Source organism: Carassius carassius, chromosome 6, assembly GCF_963082965.1.
Source record: "Carassius carassius chromosome 6, fCarCar2.1, whole genome shotgun sequence".
Taxonomy (NCBI): domain Eukaryota; kingdom Metazoa; phylum Chordata; class Actinopteri; order Cypriniformes; family Cyprinidae; genus Carassius; species Carassius carassius.
In genome coordinates this window covers 7663572-7688618 of record NC_081760.1, presented here as the reverse complement: position 1 = coordinate 7688618, position 25047 = coordinate 7663572, and the positions used below count along the sequence as shown (strand labels likewise).

At 35.5% G+C, this 25047-nt stretch overlaps 1 protein-coding gene across 2 annotated transcripts in view; it reads left to right on the top strand.

Moving 5' to 3' along the window:
- Positions 1-21766, top strand: part of LOC132142314 (dachshund homolog 2-like) — a 35137-nt gene extending 13371 nt beyond the window's left edge. The window contains exons 2-12 of one of the 2 annotated variants that reach the window (XM_059552102.1): positions 4580-4695; positions 9990-10109; positions 13457-13576; positions 13811-13980; positions 14520-14658; positions 16999-17070; positions 18045-18175; positions 18303-18450; positions 18559-18696; positions 18788-18853; positions 20702-21766. In XM_059552102.1, coding sequence (XP_059408085.1) covers positions 4580-4695; positions 9990-10109; positions 13457-13576; positions 13811-13980; positions 14520-14658; positions 16999-17070; positions 18045-18175; positions 18303-18450; positions 18559-18696; positions 18788-18853; positions 20702-20739 — 1258 coding nt within the window. In that variant the 3' untranslated portion in view covers positions 20740-21766. Of the gene's footprint in view, positions 1-4579; positions 4696-9989; positions 10110-13456; positions 13577-13810; positions 13981-14516; positions 14659-16998; positions 17071-18044; positions 18176-18302; positions 18451-18558; positions 18697-18787; positions 18854-20701 lie in introns of both variants that reach the window. The other variant, XM_059552101.1, reaches the window with a different exon arrangement.
- Positions 21767-25047: the final 3281 nt, after the last annotated feature.

Below are 25047 nucleotides of genomic sequence, written 5' to 3'. Positions count from 1 at the left end.
TGTCTTTGATCTCTGGGGGAATCCTCCCTTGTCCTCCATCTGCCACCAATCATAGCCGATGACAGTGTATTGATTGAGAACAGGTTTCCATAACAGGCTTTTTGGGTGTGGTCCGATATAGGTTTTATGCAGAGTTTGTCTTTAATAAAATGTTATATTTTCTCCTACACTCTAAAGTAAACACATCAATAATTATAGAGTTATTTTTGTGTTCATGATGATACAGCAAATAGCGCAGTATGTAATGTATGTGAGCAAGCATATTTAATTAGATTAGGGTAGAGCAGATACATTATTCTTCACTATGTGCAAATTTGTCTTTGACTTCCCAAACAAGGCCACATACAAACAAATGAAACATTATGTAACTAAAATACAGAGTAAGTATTACATTAGAAAATCATGATGTCCTTTAATTTTAAATAAATAAATATTTAGGAACTAGATTTTGTTTAAGATAAACTTAATAAATACGCTATTTGAGGCCAGGGACGGGCAGTATTTCAAATACATGTATTTAAAATACAAAATACTATTTTGTATTTAAATACCTTTGAAATTTTTTTTTACATTTAAACATTTAATCTTATTTTTTTTTTAATTTTCTTAATACATAAAGTATCAACCATATTAGACTGCTGGATTACTGCAGGGAAAGGTATTTAAATTCAAAATAGCATTTCAAATACATGTATTTGAAATACTATTTTGAATTTAAATACCTTTGGAAAAAGTCATTTAAAATACATTTAATCTTAGTAATTTTTTGTTTTAGTATTTTTGTATACTTGTTGTAGAAGTGAAAGGAATGAATAGCCACTTAGCAAAGTTATTCATATTTGAGTTCATGGTCACTAGGATCAATGGCACGGCAACAATAAAAAAGTTTTTTAAAAGTACTGTGGTGCAGTTTAAAATGTTTCCATGGTTATAGACTCAGATCAGCTTATGAATTATAATCAGTCTGATTATAAATGCAAATGCTCTGACTCTTTTTGTTCCCTATGAATCAAACCCATGATCTTAGCATTTGTCGCATCTTGCTTTACCTGTTGAGCCACAGAAAAGCAGCCTTATCTGATACCATGAAGTTGGCATGACTGGATTGTATAGCCAGTGTGTTTCCAGTGCCTACCATCAGTTATTTTTATGAGAGTTTGTCTGCGCCAATGACCTCTGCATGACTGCATCGCTTCCATCAGCAGCTCACCCTGTCGTTCACTAAAAGAGAGGGATTCTTTTCTCTCTGATAATACCGAACAAAAGAGCTGTTGTCAGTAGATCTGTATTAGTTTTGTGTGTGTGAGTGTGTGTGTATGTGTTTCCGTTCATGTGCACAGAAAGATAGAGCAAGAGAATGAGAGGGAGAGAGAAGTGGTATTAAGAGATCAATGAATGAGCATCTCTAAGAGCTGTATTACTGTAAGCATTGTAAACAGCGTTCTTCCTTTTGTCTGTGCTTTTAAGAAAGAGGAAACCATTCACACCCCCTTACATCAACACACCGTCCCACACACACTGCACACATTCCTGTTAGGCTGACACAGCAGGTTAGTGGATGTATAAACATTACACACCAGGATGAAAAGAGAGATTTGAGCAGCTGAACTGCCGTGGAAATGCTTTTTTCCCCTTCTCTTTCTTTCTCTCTGTTGGGATTCATCCGCAAATGCTTGTGGCTCTTTCAGGCATCAAAGTAATTAAGTGTGCAGAAAGCATACGCAATCCATTTCAAAATCGCATTGCCTTATTTAATTTACTCTGTTTAAAATCTAAACTGCTACTGAGCCTGTGTTAATACTCAAGAGTAATACAAGAGTATTACATCTCGCATAAATCGCTCTGCACCGTTTATCAAACAGACATGAACAATTGCAAGGAGAGCTGAGCTTTCACTTTTCAAAGTGATCTGACTTATGATTTTTTGACTGGAAGGCAAAAGAATAAAAGATCCCATAGATTTTACATTTGAAGATGGTACCCAAATCATAATGAGACTTGAATGTGTGCTCTGTTGACTTGATCACTCAGAACCACTCAAAAGCAATCAGCACCTTAGCAACACCCTGGCAACCATCCACATTACCCTACAGTTTTGAGTTTTGCACAGGCATATTTTCATACAGCTCATAGAATTATCATTACAATCAGCAAACCTGTTCTGAATTGTTTATTAATTGTAAGAAATGTTTATATCCGGGGTATGGGAAATAGCATCCTTATTTATAAAATCAAATAACTACTCTGAGCATGTAGCCAAAATCTGCATAATTAGGGACTCCAGTTATGAGCAAATCAACATACAACCTTGAGTGTGATACAAGGACTTTATTAACTACACTAAACACTTAAACTACACACACACACACACACACACACACACATACATGCATGCAGTTTAGCAATGGAAAGAGAGCTTAAGCAGAGTACAGGAATGCAAGAAGTTATAGTATCATTGGAGATTCAGCAGATCAACAGCCTTAGCAAATCATCAGTTTCTTAGTTTTAACACACCCTTCTTTAAAATGGGTGGGGATACTTAATGGATCAAACCATGAGACTAAGTTTGATACATGGATGTCTAGCCCATTTGAATAAAAGTGTCCCGATGCAGTTTGTTGAGGCTCCAGTTGATCTTGATTGATGTTGTCTTGATTAGAGAGATCCAGCTGAAGTCTGAGAATCTTTGGTGAATGGAAACACAAGGCCGCAGGCACAAACATAGGTGTCTTCCAGCTCAGCATCCTCATCTTCCCAGAATCTAAAAACGCACCTGATCTTGTCATCAATGATCTTTGAGTCTGAAGATGTCACACCCACAGAACTTGAGTACCATGAGGAATGGTAACTTGGAAGGGAATGTTTTACGATTCTTTGTCTTCTAGCAGGGTGTTTTGCATATGAAACTGGATTGGCTGCTCAAGAGAAGAGTCTTAAAGATTCTTATAATACCAGTGTGTCACAGAGTTTGCAAAATGTAATGTAAATTAACAAATAGGAAATGTAATTTGGAGCTTATGTGTGATCTTGGTTAATTAAGTAATACTAGCACATTCATTCAAGGTTTTATATATATAGACAAAACACAATAAACATATATTGTATTATGTGATTCTATAGGATACATGATTGTACATGCCTCAAGTAAATAGTAGACACAATGTTCTGTAATATGTATGTTTATTCATAGAAAGTTATATGAATTTATATGGTGGAAATGTCCATTCTGTGGCCCTTTGTCTGACTTTCGCAGTGACTATTCCATTGCACATAGCATCTTTCCACATACTTTCGAGCAGTGAAACTTATCAGATGGTAGCCCTGGTAACTGAAGCCTCTAGGAGTGATAGTTGCACTTTCGGGGGATGGTTCATGGAACTCCAGAGTGGGTTTTAAAGATTATTTGTTAAACATTACAAATAATTGTGTCTGCTCAGTCTAGTCATTACACGTTAGTGCTCAGTTCGCTGTCTGGCCCACTCTTTGAACCAGCTCAAGTCAAATGTCTTAAAAGGGCTCTTATTTAAGACAGAGCTACTGCTCGCATTCATGTGTGAAAAGCGAGTGGGTGATCTGCATGTCCTGTCGGCAGAGATGGGCATAAATACATAATAATGTATTTTTTAAAAATACAAAATACTGTGTGGAAAAATTTATTTAAATACAAAATACATTGTGGAAATATGTGCAATGTAATAGCAAGAGAAGAGCTATTGGGAGTCCCTTTTGAAATTTGCTGAAGAGTCTGCATCCAAACCTTCAGAATATTTTTGTTTTGTTTTGACCTTTATAAAGCCTTTCCAGTTCCAGAACATAGAAACTATATTTACATTAGATAGATATTTTTTTGTTAAGTGTATATACGTTACGGTCAGTATAATATTTTTTTTAACAAGGACGCATTAGTTTGATCAAAAGTGACAGTAGAGACATATATGATGTTTCACAGTACTTCTATTTTAAATAAATGCAGTTCATTTTATCTTTCTATTCACCAAAGAATCCTGCAAAAAAAAAAAAAAGTTTCTTGTGCAGCAAATCAGCATTTAAGAATGATGTCTGAAGGATCATGTGACATTGTAGACAGGAATAAATGACATTTTAGAACATCTTAAAATAGAAAACATTTAATTTTTAATAATATTTCAAAATATTAATGTTTTTGATATGTGGTTGTGCATTGTGCATTTTTGTTTTATGTTACCCTTTTTAAATCAGTTATCATCAGGCTAATAATTTAGATGAAAATCGGGTGAAATATCAGTGTCATTTTTGGCATGCTAGAAAATTTCAGTTTTAAATATGCTTCCTGTCAAACTTGTAGCTGTAATTTCATATAAAAGTGTTGTTGTGTTTCTACTTTTTTCATTACTATTTTTTTCTATTGCCTTTATCACTGAGTTTTTTGTTTGTATGTTTGTTTGTTTTGCATATTAAGTAGAAAAATATGTTTTTTATTCACTTTAAATGTGTCATTTTTTCTACAGTGGTGTGGTTCTCAGATAAATCCTCTCCATTGTCTGTCTGTGTTGTCCTTGATGATGGGCACAATACTAATGTGTGTTTACACCCGTCACAGCTCTCGTCCAGGCCGCCCACCGAAGCGTTCCTATGGGGCCGGTGTGCAAGAAAGCTCCAGAATCCTCCACCAAAGAGCAAACAGCCATCTGTCTCCAGTCCTGCTGTCACCCACAGGTAAATGCAGCCGTACACACACCCGTCTCGTTTTTCACTATGTTCAGTGCTCTGTACATGTAGATGAGCCTCAGTTTACTCATTCACAGCCTCCTTCAGCACATATGAAAAGTATATGCTTAAATCACTCCCTCCTCTGCTGTCCTTCTGCTCATCTTTCATTCTCTCTCCCTTTCTGCCGCTCTGTTCGGTCATCTTTCATGCACCTTCTTTATGGGTGACAGTGATGAATGACACACCCCAGCGGGATCACTCATCCATCTGTTCATCCCTCTCTATTTCCCTCTTCCTCTCACTGGCCAGAAGCCTCACATCCCCCGTCCTAGCTTCTCAGCTCTACTGTATCACATTGGGAAGGGTGGATGCTGAAAATGTGCTGAAATCTGCCCCAAGAAATGTCTTATTTCTGCCAGAGTCAGGGGCGTAGCAATCATTATACCTGGAAGGGGACATGTCCTTCCCACTTTTAGACAATTATGGTTAAGTCTCGGGAAGCAGTGCCTTTTTTCTTTTGCAAGATTATGTCTGTAAAATGTAATTTACTTTTTTTTCTTTTTTCATTTTTAATCACTTGAAAGTTATAACTTAACTTTCAAGAAGTTATATTTTCCCACCACAGACCCAAAGTACCTGGGCTTTAACCATCATAGACAGTTTTTATGGCCTATTCCTAAACAACAGCCCTCTATCCTGTATCAGTAGTTTCATGTTTGTTATTTTTTCAATTTTCAACCATCACAATATGTTTATCCTACTACATAACATATGATACACACACACTACTATATTATTTATTTTATTATTTGTTGTTGCGAGGTAAAGATCAAAATATGACGACTTATTTTACTTTTTTATCTTCAGTTTGTTTCAAGTTTTGGTAATTTTGTTATGTGCTTTAATTTATTAAAAATAATTTTATTAAAAATAATTATATTAAAAATAATTTTTAGTTAGTTTAATTTAATTTTAATTTTTTTCCAGTTAGCTTTAATTTATTATTATTATTATTATTATTATTATTATTATTATTATTATTATTATTATTATTATTATTATTTTACTTTTAGTCATTGTAGTACTTCAGTTGCAACTCAGTTAGAGGCAATATTTCTAATTTAAAATCTAATTTCTTATCTAGTTTATCACCTAATATTTATATTATATTTCAGCTTCATTTAACTTCAATTAACCAAAGTATTTTTAATAGTTCTATTTTTAGTTTTATTTAACAATAACAACACATTACATTATATACACTCAGTACTAATCAGATTTGTGTATAAAATATGAATATGACCCCCCCCCCCCTATATTACAGTGGAACTACTTAGCTTGATGAGGCCAGTATAAGTGTACACAATAAAATATTGACCTTTGTTTAGCTGCGGTCAATAAATAAATAATTAATAAAAATACTTCCATAAATTTGATGTTAGAGAGATCAAAAATTTTAAAACCCTAACCCATTCTTCCAATCTATACACCTGGTTAAAAATATTTTGCTATATACTGTATGCTTATCAGCACATGTGTATATGTATGTGTGTGCAGTAAAGGCCCTGCAAAAAGTATTGCCTCTCTTTCTCTCACACACACGCAGACACACACACACACACACACACACACACACACACACACACACACACACACACACAGATGTGGGGTCACCATGGAGGATGCGCTAGACTGTGCAGTGATATTCTGCCGTGTTTGAGCAGTTACCGTGGAGATGTCACTTAGTGTCTTGGCATCGTCAAGTGCCAGATGTCAGGACTCGTTAGGAATGAGCGTAGAGCAGTTTGCTTTGATTTGCCAAGTGCTCAGTCATTGTTTGGGGCTATGACAGTTGGGTAAAAAAAAATAAAGTAAATGGTGGCACCATATGAACGAATCAGTGATTATATTCCAACAGAAATATACTGTACAAACAGACAAGCAAACACAATGGAGATATAGCAGTATTTTGCTTACCATTGTGATTGCTTCCAAAGAAAAGAAAATCAGAAGTTAGTTTAATATCTCATTTGTTCCTCTTAGACAGGAATTGAGAGGCTTCTCAGATTGTTTGCCTGAAAAAAAGAAAAAAAAACCCCGGAGCAATCTCTTTGTTTCTCTAGAGCTTTAGAAGTGATATGAACAATATCTCAAACTTTGCTCAGATTTGCCAATATACAGGGCCAAGATCAAATGTCATTTCAATATGATACCTTTTTTTCAGCCATTTTTTGATGATTTGTTGGACTGAGCTGTATTATCTACATTAATTTTGTAGCTCTGTACTCTTACTGAACATAAGTAATATCTCAAGATAATGGGATCTGAGGTATGTGACAATGGCATGATATTGTTTCTCTCAATTTTAAATATTAGTTAAGTAAAATTTGACTTTGACACTTAGGGCAATGACAGACAGCAGGGGGTGGTGCCAAAACACTGAGAGGAGAGGAGAGGAGAGGAGAGGAGAGGAGAGGAGAGGAGAGGAGAGGAGAGGAGAGGAGAGATAAAGAGTATTTAGGTTCCATATAATAATAATAATAATAATAATAATAATATATTGAAGTACTAATATCTGTTTTGAACCATTGTAATACTAATAAGCACCAAAAAGAGGTGGTGATGAGAAAGTCACTTGATGAATCAAAGCTCATCACAAACGGCTCTTCCACAAGCTGAGAAGATATATATATATAGGTGCACAATGTAATTCACACAAACACTAAACACCATCATGGTAAGACAGATGATACTGAAATAATGCAATAAACATTAATTTAACAACATTAGATGTAAGATAAAACCCTAATGTACACAACTGATACGAAACATATTTATTTAAATGAAATAACATAAAATATGAAGTGTCATGCAGGGAATTCTGGCAGTGTCAATTTAGGTTTTTTCACTGTAATTTATACAGTAACTTTTTCTTTTTCACTTCCAAAAACCATGATTTTAACAGTATTTTACTGTAAAATTACATTGAATGTAATCACAGTTATTAACTGTATATAGTATGGAAACTTACTGATAGCCTAGTTTTACTGTAGCATTTTTACAGTCTTTTACTGTTAAAATCACAATCACTTTTTACAGTTTACCTTAAAGAATAATACTCTCATATATACACTAACGTTCAATTTTTTTAAAAGTTTTTTTTTTACTGTTTTTGCAAAGTAATATGCTCATGGAAGGAGTTAATGACAAAAATGCAGGGGGAAAAAATCTAATTGTGAAATATTATTAAAAAATTAATTGTTTCCTTTTTGAATATGTTTCAAAATGTAATCTATTCCTATGATAGCAAAGCTAAAGTTTTGGCATTATTACTCAGTCTTCGGTGTCATATGATACTTCAGAAATGATTTTAATATACTGATTTGTTGCTCAGGAAACACTTCTTACTATTATTGAAACAGGATTTATTTGACATATAAATCTTTTGCAACTTTATAGATATTTTTATTGTCACTTTTAACCAATTTAATGCACCCTTGGTGAATAAAGTATTGGTTTCTTAAAAAAAGAAAAACCTTTCTGAACCTAAAGGTTGCTGATAAAACCCCAAAGTGTTTATTGATATATACTTATGTGTATATTTCCAAGCATTTTCTCTGTACCTGTAATATTTCACCCAAAAATTTATAATTCTTCATTCCAAACTTAACTGTGGAATGCAAATGTAGATATTTAGCAGAATGTCCAAGCTGCTTTTTTCCATGAAACTAAATTGACCAGTGATTTTCATTATTGCCAAGCTCAAATGACAAAATGTATCATTAAGAACTCCTTCAAAATCATTCGACAACTTTTGTTAAAGTTAAGGAAAAGGAAACTTAAGGAAAAGACTGAAATTTAAGTTACGGTGCTTGAAGTTGTATCATAAGTGTGAGTTTCGGACGATCTGAGAGTGATAACATGGTTTTTGGACGAACTATTCCTATACTAGTGAGCTGCATCAAACAGCTCAGTTTCTCAGCTTTTAATAAGCATGATTTTTGTATGAATGTACATATAATATTAAGTATTCTCACATTGTATGCGGCCGTGACTTTGTTTCTGGTATACCGTAAGAGCTCAAGGAATAGAGTTCTCCCCTAAGCACAATCTCCCTTCACATGAACGTACACTTTCCTTCTTGTCAAACAGCTTACATAACTCAACTCAAGTCTCTGAAGATTGTTTTTCCCATGAGTCCACAGCGAAAATCATGCAACAGCTGTATACTAGATTTAGACAGTCAGAATTCACATAGAGATGTTAAAATCATGATTAGCCAAGCAGCTAATGCTCTACTGAGGGAATATGCTGCTCTTTACTTTTGTGTGTGTGTGTGTGTGTGTGTGTGGTGGGGGGGGGGGGGGTAGTGTGTGTGTGTTAATGGTCCATTGTTTTTGTCCTTATCATCAGTCAGCCTCACCTGCAGTTTTCTTCTTTGTCACAATGAATCGGAAAATCATGACCTTGTCAAATGCAATACACACGCTCACCCAAACACATATGCAAAAACATACACACACACACACACACACACACAAACACACACACACATATACACACACACACACACACACACACACCATCATGAACACACAATGGACATATTTAGAGTTACAGTGTTGTGACTTAAAAATGTGAATTATAATGAGAGAGGCAACAATTTTAACATCAATCACAAGTCCAGAGAATCATCTGTCAGCAATCAATACTTTTTTCTTTGTTTTTTTTTTCTTTGTTTTTGACAGTATCCAAGGGAAACCAAGGACAGAGCTCTTTGCCTAGCTAATTGTTCTGGTGGTGGGAGGAGTTTAGAGTGATTGATTGGCAGATGGCTATTTATTGGACAACTTCCATGATATGCTTATATAAATAATGCAGTCCAGTCCAACAGAGCTAATTCAGGTCCCTTATCTCACTGTGACCCTCCAGTTGCTCTGACTAAACCCTGCTGCTGATGACAACATCCATTTACTGTCAACTAAGGAATTTATTGCTGTAACTTTTAGCCTAATGTGCTTCATAAATAGCACATCTCTTAGCAGCCTGAAACCAGTATTTTGAGGCATTCAAGTGTCACATGATTCTTCAGAAATCATTCTAATATGCCAATTCAGTGCTCAGGAAACAATTCTTATTATCTTGGTAAAATTGAGCTCTGTTTGAGATTGTTGACATCTTTAATAAAATTGTTGAATCCATTTGATTACCTCATTGCTGTGTAAAATAATCAGGTGAGATATCAGTGGAGTGTTTTGGTTACACAGTTGTTTGAGATATTGCACTTGAATGTGTTGCAGGTCTAACAACAGCTGCGATGGCTGAAGCTTTGAAGATACAGAAGATGAAGATGATGATGAATCTACACAAGACCCACAATGGCTCAGAATTCAATTCAGATGAGCTCAACTCTAATACAGGTACAGGCTTGTACTTTCATGATTTGTTTGTTAATGTGTGTTTGAGTTCCTTTAAGGCAGCTTGTTTAAATCTGCAATCTGTAGATGTACCAGACAGATGGCCTTGCAATAGTAACCTGGGCCTTTTGGGTGAGATGAGGCCCATCACAGAGCTCGCTCAGGGGGCCCATATTGCAGGGTTGTGCTTGGTTTAAAGAGACTAATGGTGACATTAATGACTGCTGCCTGACTGTGCATTTAGAGAAGACCAACAACAGACAGGTGAATAGTTAATCGTACACCAGCCCTAGAGATGAAACAAGACATTTTTTGCTGGGGACATCATTTTTCATGTGTTTGTCTGTATGCATACAAGCCAAGCAAAATTAGATGATGTATAAATGGATAATATTATATATGCACAATATTTGTGTGCATAACTGGATGCATCATTTGTGGATGATTCAAAGTATTTCAAAAGTGTGCAACTGATATGCCTTTTGTGGCTTCTCTGATTTAAATTATTATTTAGTTATATATTAAATTTTGTCTCTATATTTATATTATTTATATTTATTTGTACTTACATTTAAATTTATATTTATTTATATTATATAATTTTTTTTTCAGGATTCTCTGACGAATAGAAATTTATTAAAAAAGGAATTTATTTGAAATAGACAGCTTACAAATTCTTTACTGTCATTTTTGATCATTTTAATGCATTCTTGATTAATACAAATATGATTTTTTTGTGTGTGTGTGTGTGTGTGTGTGTGTTTGCACCGATCAGAACTTGCTAGACAGATTTTCAGGCATCACATGAAATCTTGAGTCTTCAAACACCATATACTAAAAGTGGCTGAAACTAACACAGATAATGTTTACTTCAGAGACAATTCTCACAAGAGTTTAAGAGGAAGAGAGCACAGTGTTCCTAGTGTGAACAGCTGTGGACAAGCAGAATTAAGGAGAGAAGAAAAAAAACGGCCTTCTTCAGAAAGATGGAATGCAGTCAAGGAAAATCAGCAACAAGGATGACATCAGAAGAGTAGAGAGAGACAGTGAGAGATACCCCCCCCCCCGCTTTGACAAGTTGAAAGAAAAATTCCATGCATTATTTAACAAGATGGCCGAAACCTGTCATACGGGTGATTGCCTGCGTTAACAGAAACAGGTGTGCTCTGTGTGCACGCATGCGGGTGTATGTTAGCACATGTGTGCTTGTTTTCACGTCCACGTGCGCTTAGCATGGAAGTCATGTATAGTGTAACACACACATTATCTGTTTTCCCCTCTCACCCTGTGAGCATATGGTCAACATTTTTGGATCTTCACCCATCCACCCCCTTTTTCTCTCATCTTGTCTGTTTGAAGTTGCCCTCATTTTTAAGATGCTGTTTAAATCAATAGTTTTTGTGCAGCCAGTGTATGTGTGTTTGTTTTGGTGAGAGCAAACATGTAGAAACACAAATCTCTTCTAGTTGACTTTTAAAGCATTCCTCACTTGATCAAACAGTCTAGACAAGCTGACCATCTGGTGCTTAATTACTAGGATACAAATTACTATAATTAATTACCGGCCAAAAATACTCAAAAGTGAGCAATAACCGTTTTCATGAGACAGTTTTGACCTTGCCATCATGTCTCATTTTTCCCTCATTCGTTGGTTTCTTGAACGTTTCGTGGTGTTTTCAAAGTGAAACTCCAGTGAATGAAGAAAAGCACTTTAAGGTTTGTCCAAAACAGATTAAAGTAAATGTGGCGATGTTTTATGTTTGTCATATGTATTGCATGCAGTAGTTCAGGAATTAAATGTAAAAGGTTAATGCTCTATCCATTTAAAAAATAACATATCGCATACAATAAACCCAATTGCATGTTAACAAAATATACTTCAGATAAAAATACATTTGTTGACACTACCATGGCATTTTAGCTTACTTCTACAAATCTTTAAGATCTTTTATCGAGTGTTGTGACTCATGGGACTTGCAATCAGTCTCTCCAGATCAAAAGTGCAGTGCTGTACCAGGTGAGCTACTAAGTTTACTACATCAGAAAAGGCATAGATATGGAGCTGGTTATGTGACACAGACATCAAAAGGTATTAGTTTACAAATCATGCATATGGTAAGAGTGTTTTGAGCTCATAACATATATAGAGCAAGAAACTGTGTAAAATTAAGCCTTTAATGATTGATAATCTGCCCATGTAATCAGAAGTGGTGTAAACAGGAATAGAATTCTATCCGAAATATGGCTCAGGTCTGATATTACAAATACACAGTGTTCTAGACGTCCGACCCAAAGCTGAACACCGTTTCTATTTGAGTACTTGACACAGGAGAATATACCGTATGTACGTGTGTGTACGTGTGCATGTTTGTATTTGTTTTAGTGTGTTTCGCAGCACAGCTGCAGCTCTTGTTGTCTCTGATTGCTCTTGCTTTCCCTCCTTTCATCCATCTTCATCTGTCCAATTATTGTGAATTAGTGCCCTCTCACTTATGTTAGAACTCCAGTCCCACAAGATATGTGAGCTTGTGTTGACACTAGTCTTGATTTCCATGGACGTGCAGATTGTCGCACAGATGGTCGCTCTATTGTATAGTATTTATGCCATGGTAACCAACTTGTGAAGTTGCTGTGGTGTTGTAAAGTATCTGCAGCATAGTGTTGTGTTGTAATGAGGAAGCTTATTGTTTTAAATCAGGTTATTTTTGTCTGGTTGTGTGAAGACCTTATTGGTTGGAGCATGTGATAGTCTTAAGGGGACCGACTTCATCCTGCGCTGTCATTGATTCCTTCGCCACAAATCTGCCACCTAAACACCATCTGCTCCCAATGGCACTGACATGAATGCTGATGATAGATTATCAGTTCAGTTCATTGTTGCTGCTGGTCGCTGGGCAACTTACAATTTAATGTTTCCTTTTTTCACTAAAAATAATATATGTCCATCTTATAGTATTCTGATGACTTATTTTTGGGATATCTTTTGAAGTTCATTAGTCTGAGCATATTTGTGTGAGAATGTGTACAGCATGTGGTTAAATGGGCTCTTAAAGCTAACCTAAAGCAATGAATATTACTTTTAACAAACTCCGTTCTTAGTTATTTTTGATACACACACACACACACACACACACACACAGATAGACAGATAGATAGATAGATATTTAGATAGATAGATAGATAGATAGATAGATAGAATATAGAATATATATATATATATATATATATATATATATATATATATATATATATATATATATATAATAAGAAAAATCTAAACTGTAATTACCTGATTATCTTAATTGTGAATATTTATTTTCACCATTTCATACTCTTTATTGATTAAACAGGATTTAGCGCTTTGTCCTGGGAGAGAGAGAAATATCCATCACCTGCTTCAGAGAAAACTCAGCAAAGTTTGAACAACTCTCAGCTCAACTCTCTCCAACACACCCATCTACTGGCCAACAGTGAGTATTAACCATTCACTTTCACACCCTTTCAAACCTGTATGACTTTCTGTTTTCAATTATCGTGATGATTAATGGGGACCAGAGCATTCAAGTTTCAAATATGATGCGAAAGCATTGTAAAAGTAGTCCATATGACTACATTTTTAAATCTAATCTGAAGCCATACAATAGATCTGTGTGATAAACACACCTAAATCTTTGTTACTCCCTGATTCTTTCTTCTTCTCGTAGGACTGGACCTGCCCTTTATGATGATGCCCCATCCCTTGCTTCCTGTTGGACTTCCTCCTGCCTCTGTTGCCATGGCAATGAACCAGATGAACCACCTTAATACAATTGCCAACATGGTTGCCAGTGCACAGGTGCACAGCCCCGTCTCCAGACCGACATCTGCCATCAAGGTAGGACATACTGTACACACCACAAACTAAAACACACAAGCTCTACAAGCTCTTTTGCTGCAACGTTATCAAAGATTGTTCACACAGTTCTAGCTTGAGATGTTAACCATGTTACAAATCACAGCTTAGTATGGAAGCTTGTTTCAAATAATTGAAACACAATTTCTACTTTTTCTCTCACAGTTTAAATCTCATAATTCTGACTTGTCCCCTTAAAATTCTAAATTGTCATCTTGAAGTTGACACCCCCTAAAAAATAAAATAAAAAACTAATTGCAATTTGTTTATTCACAGTTCTGACTTTTTTTTATTTCTCAGAATTGTACGTTTATAAATGGAATTCTGAGTTTGTATCTGGCAATTCTTCACAAAAACTTAAAAAAAAAAAAAAACAGAATTTTGAAATTAAAAAGTCAGAACTCTGTTTCAATTAAGGTGAACTGGGGTGATGAAGATGTGTTGTCATGTGGGGAGAGTTTATGCATGTGTGTTTGTGTGATTATTTACAGGACTGAATTTCCTCTTTTTCATTTCAGCAGGAGTGTTTTGAAGAGAGTCCCTCCGTGACACCATCTGTAGATGGGACTGTTCCTCATAAAACTGAACCCTCACCTCAACAAACTAGTTCAGTTCCCAGCAGCCCCACACAGCCTTACACACACTCTCCTCAAAAAACAAGTGAGTGTTCATATTCAGTAGGGCTGTCAGTCAAATTAATGAGATGAAATTAATGATTAATTGATTACAGTTATCATAATTAATCAAACAGTATATCAATATTTCCTGAGTGAATCCGACAAATGGATATACACTACCGTTTAAAAGTTTGGGGTAGGTAAAAAAAAAGGAAAAGTTTTTAAAGAAAGTAATATTTTTATTCAGCATGGATTCATTACATTGACCAAATGAAGACAGCAGAGACATTTAAAAGGTTACAAAATATTTCTGTCAAGTAAATACTGTTGGAATCAAAGAATCCTGAAAAAATGTACCATGGTTTCTACAAAAAAAAAAAATCTTAAATGACCCCAAACTTTTGGACGGTAGTGTAATTCAAATACATTATTGTGGCATTTGAGTAAAACATTGAAAAGACATTACAGACAGTAGATTTACGAGCTATCAATCAGTGCCAATTGTTTATTTCCATATAATTGAAGATAAGTCTGTCACTGCCCTGTAGTCCACATAGAACACCTTAGTAACCACTTAGCAGTGTGCTATTACCAATCTGAACCAATCAAGGGAACCAATTTAAGGGAAGTCGTGGCCTAATGGTTAGAGAGTCAGACTCCCAATCGAAAGGTTGTGAGTTTGAGTCCCGGGCCGGCAGGAATTGTGGGTGGGGGGAGTGCATGTACAGTTCTCTCTCCACCTTCAATACCACGACTTAGGTGCCCTTGAGCAAGGCATCGAACCCCCAACTGCTCCCTGGGCGCCGCAGCATAAATGGCTGCCCACTGCTCCGGGTGTGTGCTCACAGTGTGTGTTCACTGCTCTGTGTGTGTGCACTTCGGATGGGTTTAATTCTGAGTATGGGTCACCATACTTGGCTGAATGTCACGTAACTTTCATCAACCCCCCCCCACTTTAAAATAATAAAATTGCAGCCTTAAATGAAGACTGACACAGGTTTTATTTTAACCATCTGTATTAACTCAGTGCAACAGTGAAAAATATAACACCAACAGGAACAAAATAAATAAAAAACTGAGTTGGAAAAAAGTTCACCCCCTCCAAAAAATGACCTGTAAACTCAATCAAATTTAGCTAATCATCTTCTCAATGGCACATATAGCCATTTGACTTCCAGCTGTGATCAGCTGTGGTCATTTTGATCAGCTCAGCATGAAAAGAGATTTCCTGGAGCATTTCAGTCCTTGCTGAGTCTATTATTAAGAAGTGGAAGGCATTTGGTACAACACGGACCCTCCCTGGATTGGGACGTCGCTCCAAACTGGATGAAAAAGCCAGGAATAAACTGGTCAAGAGGCCTAAAGCAACTCTGAAGCAGTTGCAGGAATTTATGACAAAGAGTGGTCATTGTGTGGATGTGACAACAATATCACAAATTCTCCACAAATGTGTCTTGTATGGGAGGGTTGCAAGAAAAAACCCACACCTCAAGAAAGGCCACATGAAGTCACAATTGAGCTTTGCCAAAGCACACCTTAATGATTCTGAGGCAGATGGGACTAAAATTGAATTATTGGTGTCGAGACCAAACGATATGTCTGGCAGTAATCCAGAACAGCTCACCATCCAAGTAACAGCATTCCTACAGTAAAGCATGGAGCTGGTAATATCCTGTTATGGGGGTGTTTCTCTGCAGCAGGGACTGGAGTATTTGTCAGGATAGAAGGAAAAATGGATGGGTCAAAATACCATCAAATGCTTGAGGAAAATCTGCTGCCCTCTGACAGAAAGTTGTCAATGTAAAGAAGGTTTACCTTTCAACATGACAATGGCCCAAAGCACACAGCAAAAGTGATCACACAGTGGTTGAAGGAGAAAAATGTGAATATAAATACTGAGACCAGCCAGTGATCCTTTTTCCAACTCAGTGATTCTTTTTTTATTATTATTATTTAAATACAGCTGAAAAAACAAAAACAAAACAAAAATCAGTGTCTGTCTTCATTTCAGGCTGCAAAGCCACAACATTGGTGTAGTGTGGGGTGGGGGGTGGATGATACTTTTCTGTACCCATTGTACATACATATATAAAAAATGTTTCTGAATGTTAATGGATTTAAAAAGTACTGTGGTTAGCATCTTCGTCTTGAAGTGTGATATTACTGTTGTTTCATAATATCATACATATAATGTCCATAGAAAACAGCATTATATGATTTCCATTGAGGAAAAAAGATGTTAAACTAATCAACAAGGCTTGCAATGACTGCTGCATACACAATAACAGTACAAAGCAATATATGTTGGCAATAGTCTGTGCTACTCAGAAACATCTTGTGTCAGTTATTTGCTGTCTTTATATATCTCTTGCTCTCTCTGTAGCATATGATGTTCATGATGAACAAAGGGAGACAGACTCAACTCTGCATATGAACAGACTTTCCAACGACAGGGGTGAGTTTCCTCAACATAAACAAAATTTCATTAAAAAAAAAAAAAAAAATTATATAACACAAAATTACGTGAAAGCCTCTCCTCTGACCTCTTCTGCTCTCATTATAGTTAAATTACTACACAGAGCCACAATATTGGGTTTAGTTGGTTGATGTAATGGTTTATTGTATGTTGTAATGGGATATTCTAGGTTCTATACACTAGTAATCTCAAAACAATTAAAATAATATGCTTGTTTTTTTGCTTCATCCGCTTCTAGCAAATGTATAAAAAGCATATATCGACAGACATATTTAAAATTTAAAATTTTGGGGTTATTTTTTTATTGTGAGTAAATTAATACTTTTATTTAATAAGGACATATTAAATTGACAGTAAATACTTTTGTCATGTTACAAAAAATGTCAAATAAATGCTGTTCTTATGAACTTTATGATTCTGAGGACACTGAAGACTGGAGATAATGACTGCAGAAAAGTCAGCATCTATATATTCTGCGCATTCTTCAAAAGAAAAAAAAGATCTTATTTGCTGAAATTCTTACCTTCCTTATCTTAGGCTTGGGCTATTTTACTATCATTGTGTCACTGGTATAGTTTTTATAAATATTTTGAATTCACTTATTGTAATATCTTCTTTGCTCATTTTAATTATAATTTTCTAGTGTTTTTGTCATATTTATTAGTTTTTTTTATATGACTAGATCATTTTTATTCATTTTTATTTCAGTTTTAGTTTAAACTATTATATTACATCAGTTAAATCAAAATGAGAACTGTTGCCTTCCTAGCTAGCTGCAATATATTCTTTTTATACGTTTGTTTTATTTCAAGTCATTTTTTTATGGTTTTAGATTTTGTTAACTAATTTGAAACTGCGTAAATGATGACAATTTAAACTCATAGCTAAACCATTGCTTTAACAACCAGCAGATCAGTTGAATTCATCCCTTCTTTGTGTTTATTATTTTACAGTTGAACAAAATGCAGTGAAGCCAACAATCTTTGAGAAGGTCCCAACTCAGTCATTGTCCTCTGGCTTCCCTGCTTCCCTTCTTTTCACCGATGGCCTCTCCTCTGTTGAGACGCTGCTCACTAATGTCCAGGTATGGCCAGAAACAAATACACACACACGCACACACACACACACACACACACACACACACACACACACACACACACACACACACTCATACAAACTTGTTCGGCATTAATAAGGCAGACATGTTGCAGGGTCTGCTAAAGGTGGCTTTGGAGAATGCACGTGTGCAAGAGAAACAGCTTCAGCAGGAGAGGAGAGGGCTCAAGATGGAGCTGTACAGAGAGAGAGAGATGAGAGAGAGTCTAGAGAGGCAGCTCACCTCTGAACTACACAGTCGAGGTAAAATGTTGCATTGTAATATAATATTGAAAAACTGAAAAACCAGCAATCATCCATTTCCGTTTGTTGTTTACACGTGGAACTTTTCCCTTATCTTTTCTCATCCAGCCACCATCCAGAGACGTCTGAAGAAGGAGAAGAAGGCAAAGAGGAGGTTACAGGAGGCACTGGAATATGAGTCCAAGCGGAGAGGGCAGATCGAGCAGGCCCTACAGCAGGCCACCACATCAGACTCTCTCACACACGGTGAGACACCCTCACACACACTCAAGAGTGTTTCATTCAGGCTGATAGTCTTTCAGCAGGCTTTGTCAGCTGTCACTGTCTGTTAACACAGATCCAATGAGTCTGGACATGGAGACGGAGCAATGCAGAAGCCCGGAGGACAACTGCTTGTTAAAAGGTATTGAATTTAACTGAAACTTAGATGAAATGGCCCCTTTTCATAGAAATACATATATTAAATAATAATATTAAAGCACACACACATACACACACACACACACACACACGTTTGTTTTTGTGAAAAATGGGTTCATCCCATAGGTGTAATGGTTTTTATACTGCACAAACTGTATATTCTATCAGCCTTCACCAACCCTACACCTAACCCTAACCCTCACAAGAAACTTTGTGCATTTTTACTTTCTCGAAAAAAAAAACTCATTCTGTATGATTTATAAGCGCTTTGAGGACATGGGGACATGGGTTATGTCCTCATAAGTCACCCTCTCCTTGTAATACCTGTGTCATACCCATGTCATTATACAGAGTTGTGTCCTGATATGTCACAAAAACAAGAGCACACACACACACACACACACACACACACACACACGCGCACACACACACACACACACACACACACACACACACACACACACACACACACACACACACACACACACACAATATAATAATATATAAAGAGTGAAAAAACAGCATATATGTGTGTGTGTGTGTACCCACAGTACACAAAGGTTTTTTTTATTTATTAATTAATTTTTTTACCAATATTTGGTGAAAATATTGCATAACAAGAGATTTATAAGCTATTTTTCAGTTCATTTAAGTGACAAGTGCACAACCTAAGTGGTAATTTAATGGATCTTTGCTGATTAAAAATATTAATAATTTTTCATTATTAAAAAAACACATGCTTATCAACTCGCTCATATATATAATGTGTATTTATGTGCACAGTTTCAGCTGTGGCTTATTCAGATTTGTTGTCTTGACCTCACTTCCCCTTCCCATCAGTCTTTCTCAGCAACACCATGTGTCACTCGCCCGTGTCCTCCAAACAGATGAGATCATCGGCTCCCTCTGTCTCAGAGTGAAACCATTAGCAAATAAACACATAGATGAATCAAAAGACTGGGGACTAATTGCAAGTTTCCTGTGTAAGCAAAGGCTCGCCGCATGAATATTCCAGCGCCGCCCTTGCACCCGTTTATCTGTTTCTGCAGCTGGCCGTTCTCGCTCTCTCCCCCTCCGTGAGACAGCTAAAGCTACATGATAAATTACTTGAATTACACCTTGTGTTAATTTGATTAAAATGGCTCCCTATAATGTTGAGAAAATCTGCTACACATTGGCACAGCACTGGACTGGACGAGGTGTTCATTTAGTCCAATGTCTTTTTAACTTCATATTTCATATTTTAATTATGTATGTTTTTAAACATGGTGTTCAAACATTAGACCCACCTTTTTTATTAACTTGAATAAAAGTAAATTTTCATGACTCCAAAACTTACTTAAAAATAACCATGAGTTCAATTTAGTTGTCATTTTTTTACAGTACCGTTCAAAGGTTTTGGGTTTTTTAATTTTCTTTTTTAATTTTTTTTTTTTTTTTTTTAAGTCTTTTAAGCTCACCAAGGTTGCATTTATTTAATTAAAAATACAGTAAAATTGTCAAATATCACGATTCTTTTTTTCTATTTTAATAAATTTTAAAATGTAATTATTTCCTGTGATGGCAAATCGGAATTTTCAGCAGCTGATACTCTACTCTTTTAGTAATTTGTGGAATATAATGTGGAAATTTTCAGGATTCTTTGATGAAAATAAAGATTTATTTTAAATAAATACATTTGTCTTTACTGTCACTTTTGTTCAATTGAATGCATTCTTAAAAGAAATATTAATTTTGTTTACAATAATAATGAATCATTTTCATTTACTAATGAAACATGTAAACCTGGATTATTGTTCTTAAACTTTACTCTTGTTTTTATTTCTTACAGAAAGCATAACATACACAAAACATCCAATAATGTACTAAGAGGAGGTCGACAAGGATGTTCTCCACAATACACACAAGATACACAAACTTCCCAAATGCATTTAAATTGAAGAGAGGGCTTTACACAGTGAGCTACATTGGAGAAGATCGAATTCTCCATCCACTCTAATTTCCATCCTCACAACATTCCAGATTCCACAAATGTTGTTTTATCAACATAATTCCGTTTCAGCTCTGTGGAGAGCACTGCTGGCGTACTGGATGCTGTTTTGACCTTCAGGACAGTGACCTTCAATTTAATGCCCTTAGGACAGGCTGAGGAAAATGTAAAAAAGGAGGAAAAGAGATGCATCTGGCTTGTGTTTCATTCTTGCTGGAAGACTCTGAAGAGTGTGGAATGTTACATTTTGTTGCTTTTCTCTTATATGTCCATCTTCTGGTTCTTCAATCCATTTCTCTCTCTTTGTTTAGCTTCTTAATACTGTTTAAAATGTTCACCTATTACTCAGTTTGAGCAACTATGTGTGGTAGTTTTCTTTGGAAGACCTTGCATTATTTTATTGGCTTTGAGTCAGAAGGGAAAGCTACTGTATATGTTTGAATCTTTCCGAATGAGAAATAGCCTACAGTATTACCACCACCACCTCACTCATTCAAATGTTTCAACAGAAGAAAGTTTCGCCCATAATATATTTTAAGAACTTTGTCTTATTGAAACCTGTGGATACTGTAGATGGTTTCACGTTCCCAAGCATTTACAGCGATTTGATTCACTTACAATTTTAGCATGAGCTAAAACTAGACACTAAGACTGCAGAGGATATTTTCTTAGGCATTTGGCATTTTCCCCAACACACGAGTCTTTGTTTAGTCTGTGAGTTACTTAAAGAGGAAAACAGACTTCCCGCTGAACAGAATTCCCTGCTGGTGTTGTCAGGATGAGGCATCCATCCTATAGGCATTTGAATGCTAAATGATGTCTTGAAAGGTCTAGATCGATGTCTGTCACCATTTTCTGCGGCGGAATGAACTGACAACACAAATAAACAAAGCGTTACTCATGTCAGTGGTGTCACCTTGTCGTCAATAGCATTCCTGATGAAGCAAAAGCCATCAAACAATCCTATTGATTCAGGCCATGCAAATGAGACCCCATTAGTGCTGAAATGCCTCCGTTGCTACCTATTGACAAATATCAAAGTCCCCATTAACATTCAGTTTGTGGTCTTCTCATGACCAGACACAAGCTAAGTATCGTCCCATACTTATGATATTTCTAGTCTAAAACATTACTTCAACAGCTCCAGCTGAACAATGTCCTTTTCCAAACAAGGATATCGTGACTCAAAGTACAGTACTGTAACATGGATTTGTAATATTTTTCTTGTGCATACTTTAGGAATATCACCCGAGACCATAAATCTGTGGGGACCATAAATAGATGTGAAAACAATTTACTAAAAAAATGGGAAATTACCATTTGGGAACGTGGGAAAAGTGTGGTTTCATAACTACAGCTAGCAAAAGATAGGAGCGGAAGATAAACACATGTGTTTAGGATACAGAAAAGGCATCTGTTTGGCTATGATTGTTTTTTGAGAAACTTGAAGAGGACTGTTGCATTTGTTTGTGCATTCAGTTAATTTCAGCATCGTTGAAAATATATTAGTCTCGGAGTCTCTGCGTTAAGGGAACTGCATACAGGATATTGTGTGACCATTAACTAAGCAGACTGGAAACAAAAAAATAAACTAATTAAATCAAAAAACGAAACCACAAGAATCATGAACTTGATCCAATGCCTTGAAAAAAATGGCTTTGAACCAATTTTCACTCAGACATTGCTAGTAATTTTCACTGTTACAAATAAACGGCATATAACACATTGAATTAAATGTGAAAATTTGAGGTAGAAAGACCTTGCTAATATTTCCTTGTAAAAAAATACTCTAATAAACCACTTCAGAAAAATCATGTTTATCGTGTATAACAGCAAAACAATACAGAAATGTATTTCAATATATATATATTTTTTTAAGATGAGCTGTGGGGTCTTTTTCAATTCCCTTAAGTGAGAAACACAGAAAAGAGCCTGATATGTCAAATTATTCCCAGGATGCATTAAGGGTGGCTGCTGTTTTCTCAGGGTGGTGCAACTATGACTATAGATAGACACAGGCACTGATTGACAAATTTACCCACAACAAAAACATGCGTTTATTTTGTTACTCATAAAAAGGCAGCCCACATATTTTTAAAATGTGATTTAAAGAAGCTTGTCTCCAATGAGTTATAGACCCATTTCATGCACCACAGCCTTCAAATAAAGACACACATTATAAAGAAAGCACTTAAACAAGACATGTAAAAATGTATGTTTAATTAGATTACCCATATTAGGGCACGATTGGATGGAAAGGGAGGAAAGGCTTTGAAAGGAAATTATTAAATCGTGATGAAGTCATCGAACTCATGAACAACTTTGCTCTTGACATCTAAAGATAACAGAGGATGTTTTTCCTCATCTAAATTGGCCAGCGTTTTACTCTTTTGACTTACACTGTGTAGAAGAATGTAAACTTTTTAGATGATGCAAGGAAAAACGAATTTATTTATTTACAGTCCTATACTACTGTTCAAAAGTTTGGGGTCTATAAGATTTTTTTTTTAATATTATTGAATGTAGTCTCATCATTGCGGCATCCACCTGATTTAAAATACAGTAAGACTGTCACATTGTGAAATATTTTTTTATTTGACAGTTTGAAATAACTGTTTTCTATTTTAATATATTTAAAAAGTAATTTATTCCTAAAATGGAAAAGCTGAGTTGTCGCATGATCCTTCAGAACTCATTCTATGCTGATTCACTGCTCAAGAAACATTTCTTATATTCTTTATTATTAGCAATTTTGACTTTTTACATTGTCACATTTGATCATTTTAATGCATCATTGCTGAATAACAATATTTCTTTCTTTTAATTAAGAAAATCTTGAATGGTATGTAGATATCAAATATTGCTGACTGTACATGTATAAACATTTTTATTTTATAATATAAAATTAGGTATTTATCACTCATCATTTAAGTAAATATCTGCATTAAATATAATAAACTGTCTTCTGATAACAATAGGGTAAAATAGGGCCCTCAATTCTTTACAATTTAATGTTAAACATAAAAAAAAATATATGTATGATTTCAAATGTGGAAAAAACAGACACAGATTAATTATGTGGTTATGTGGGCACCATATCCAGGTGGAAAACATGCAGGGTTGTATAAATGGTCTCTTTCCAGAGAATAACAAGGCCCAGAGAAAATATATTCATATTCTTGATCACACATACTCTCTCAGGTGTAATATACACGTGATTGCAATGTAAAAGATCAATATTTCAATTCCAGACTGCATTTTTATTCTCAGATTAGAGAACAATCAAAAAATCTCGATTTTCTCCATCAGCCAAAGGAAGCCTTACTCCCAGCCCTGCTGAGAGCAAAAATGAAAAGGTTTTAGCCTGGGTGCAAGATGTTTGTTTTTCGGAATTATTCATTGAAATGCGTTTGTGCTAGTGAAAAGCCATTTGCTCCAATACTGAAGGACAAATAATACAGATTGCCCAAACATAACAGAAGAGGAATGTGACATTGAGAAGTGGAAATGCGGACGATGCCTTCTGCACTGCAGCAGGACACTTAACGTTAGTGATAAACAGGCCTCGTGACAGACGGAAGGAACAACGTTACGTTGAAGCTTCTTCACAACACACTGTTTATTTACATCAGTCTGAAGAGCTTTGATAGACTGATAGCACGTCGTTTATCCACATTTATTCTAAGAAAAGAAGAAAGAAATGTTACTGGATACAAAATAGTTCCGTTTCTGGTGGTTTTCTTTTCTTTCTGTTGAAGGCAGTTAGCATGCTCCAATAAATCAAATACAAAAAAAAAAAAAATGGAAACATACATTAATCAAAACACAATGTTTATATCTTAAAATAAACAAGTTTTAGACTACTTTTAAAATAATATATATGGCTACTGTGCTCATTTCAAACAAAGTACCTATAAATCATCCAGTCAGTCCGTCGTAGCCACACACTCAAAACTTCTCGAAATCTCTCAACAAGCAAGGATTTGGATTAGTTTTCTTGTCATTACCACCCCCTTGTGGTGAAAGCTGCAAAACTACTGTTAAAACATTTCCCACTGACTTGAAAAAAAAAAAAATCAGTCCAACAGTTGTTGTCAGTTTTCTTTTTTTATTCATCATTCATCTACACCTCATCAAAAGCCTCAGCTAATGAGCTGCTGCCAAGAAACACAAAACCTGCATGTTCA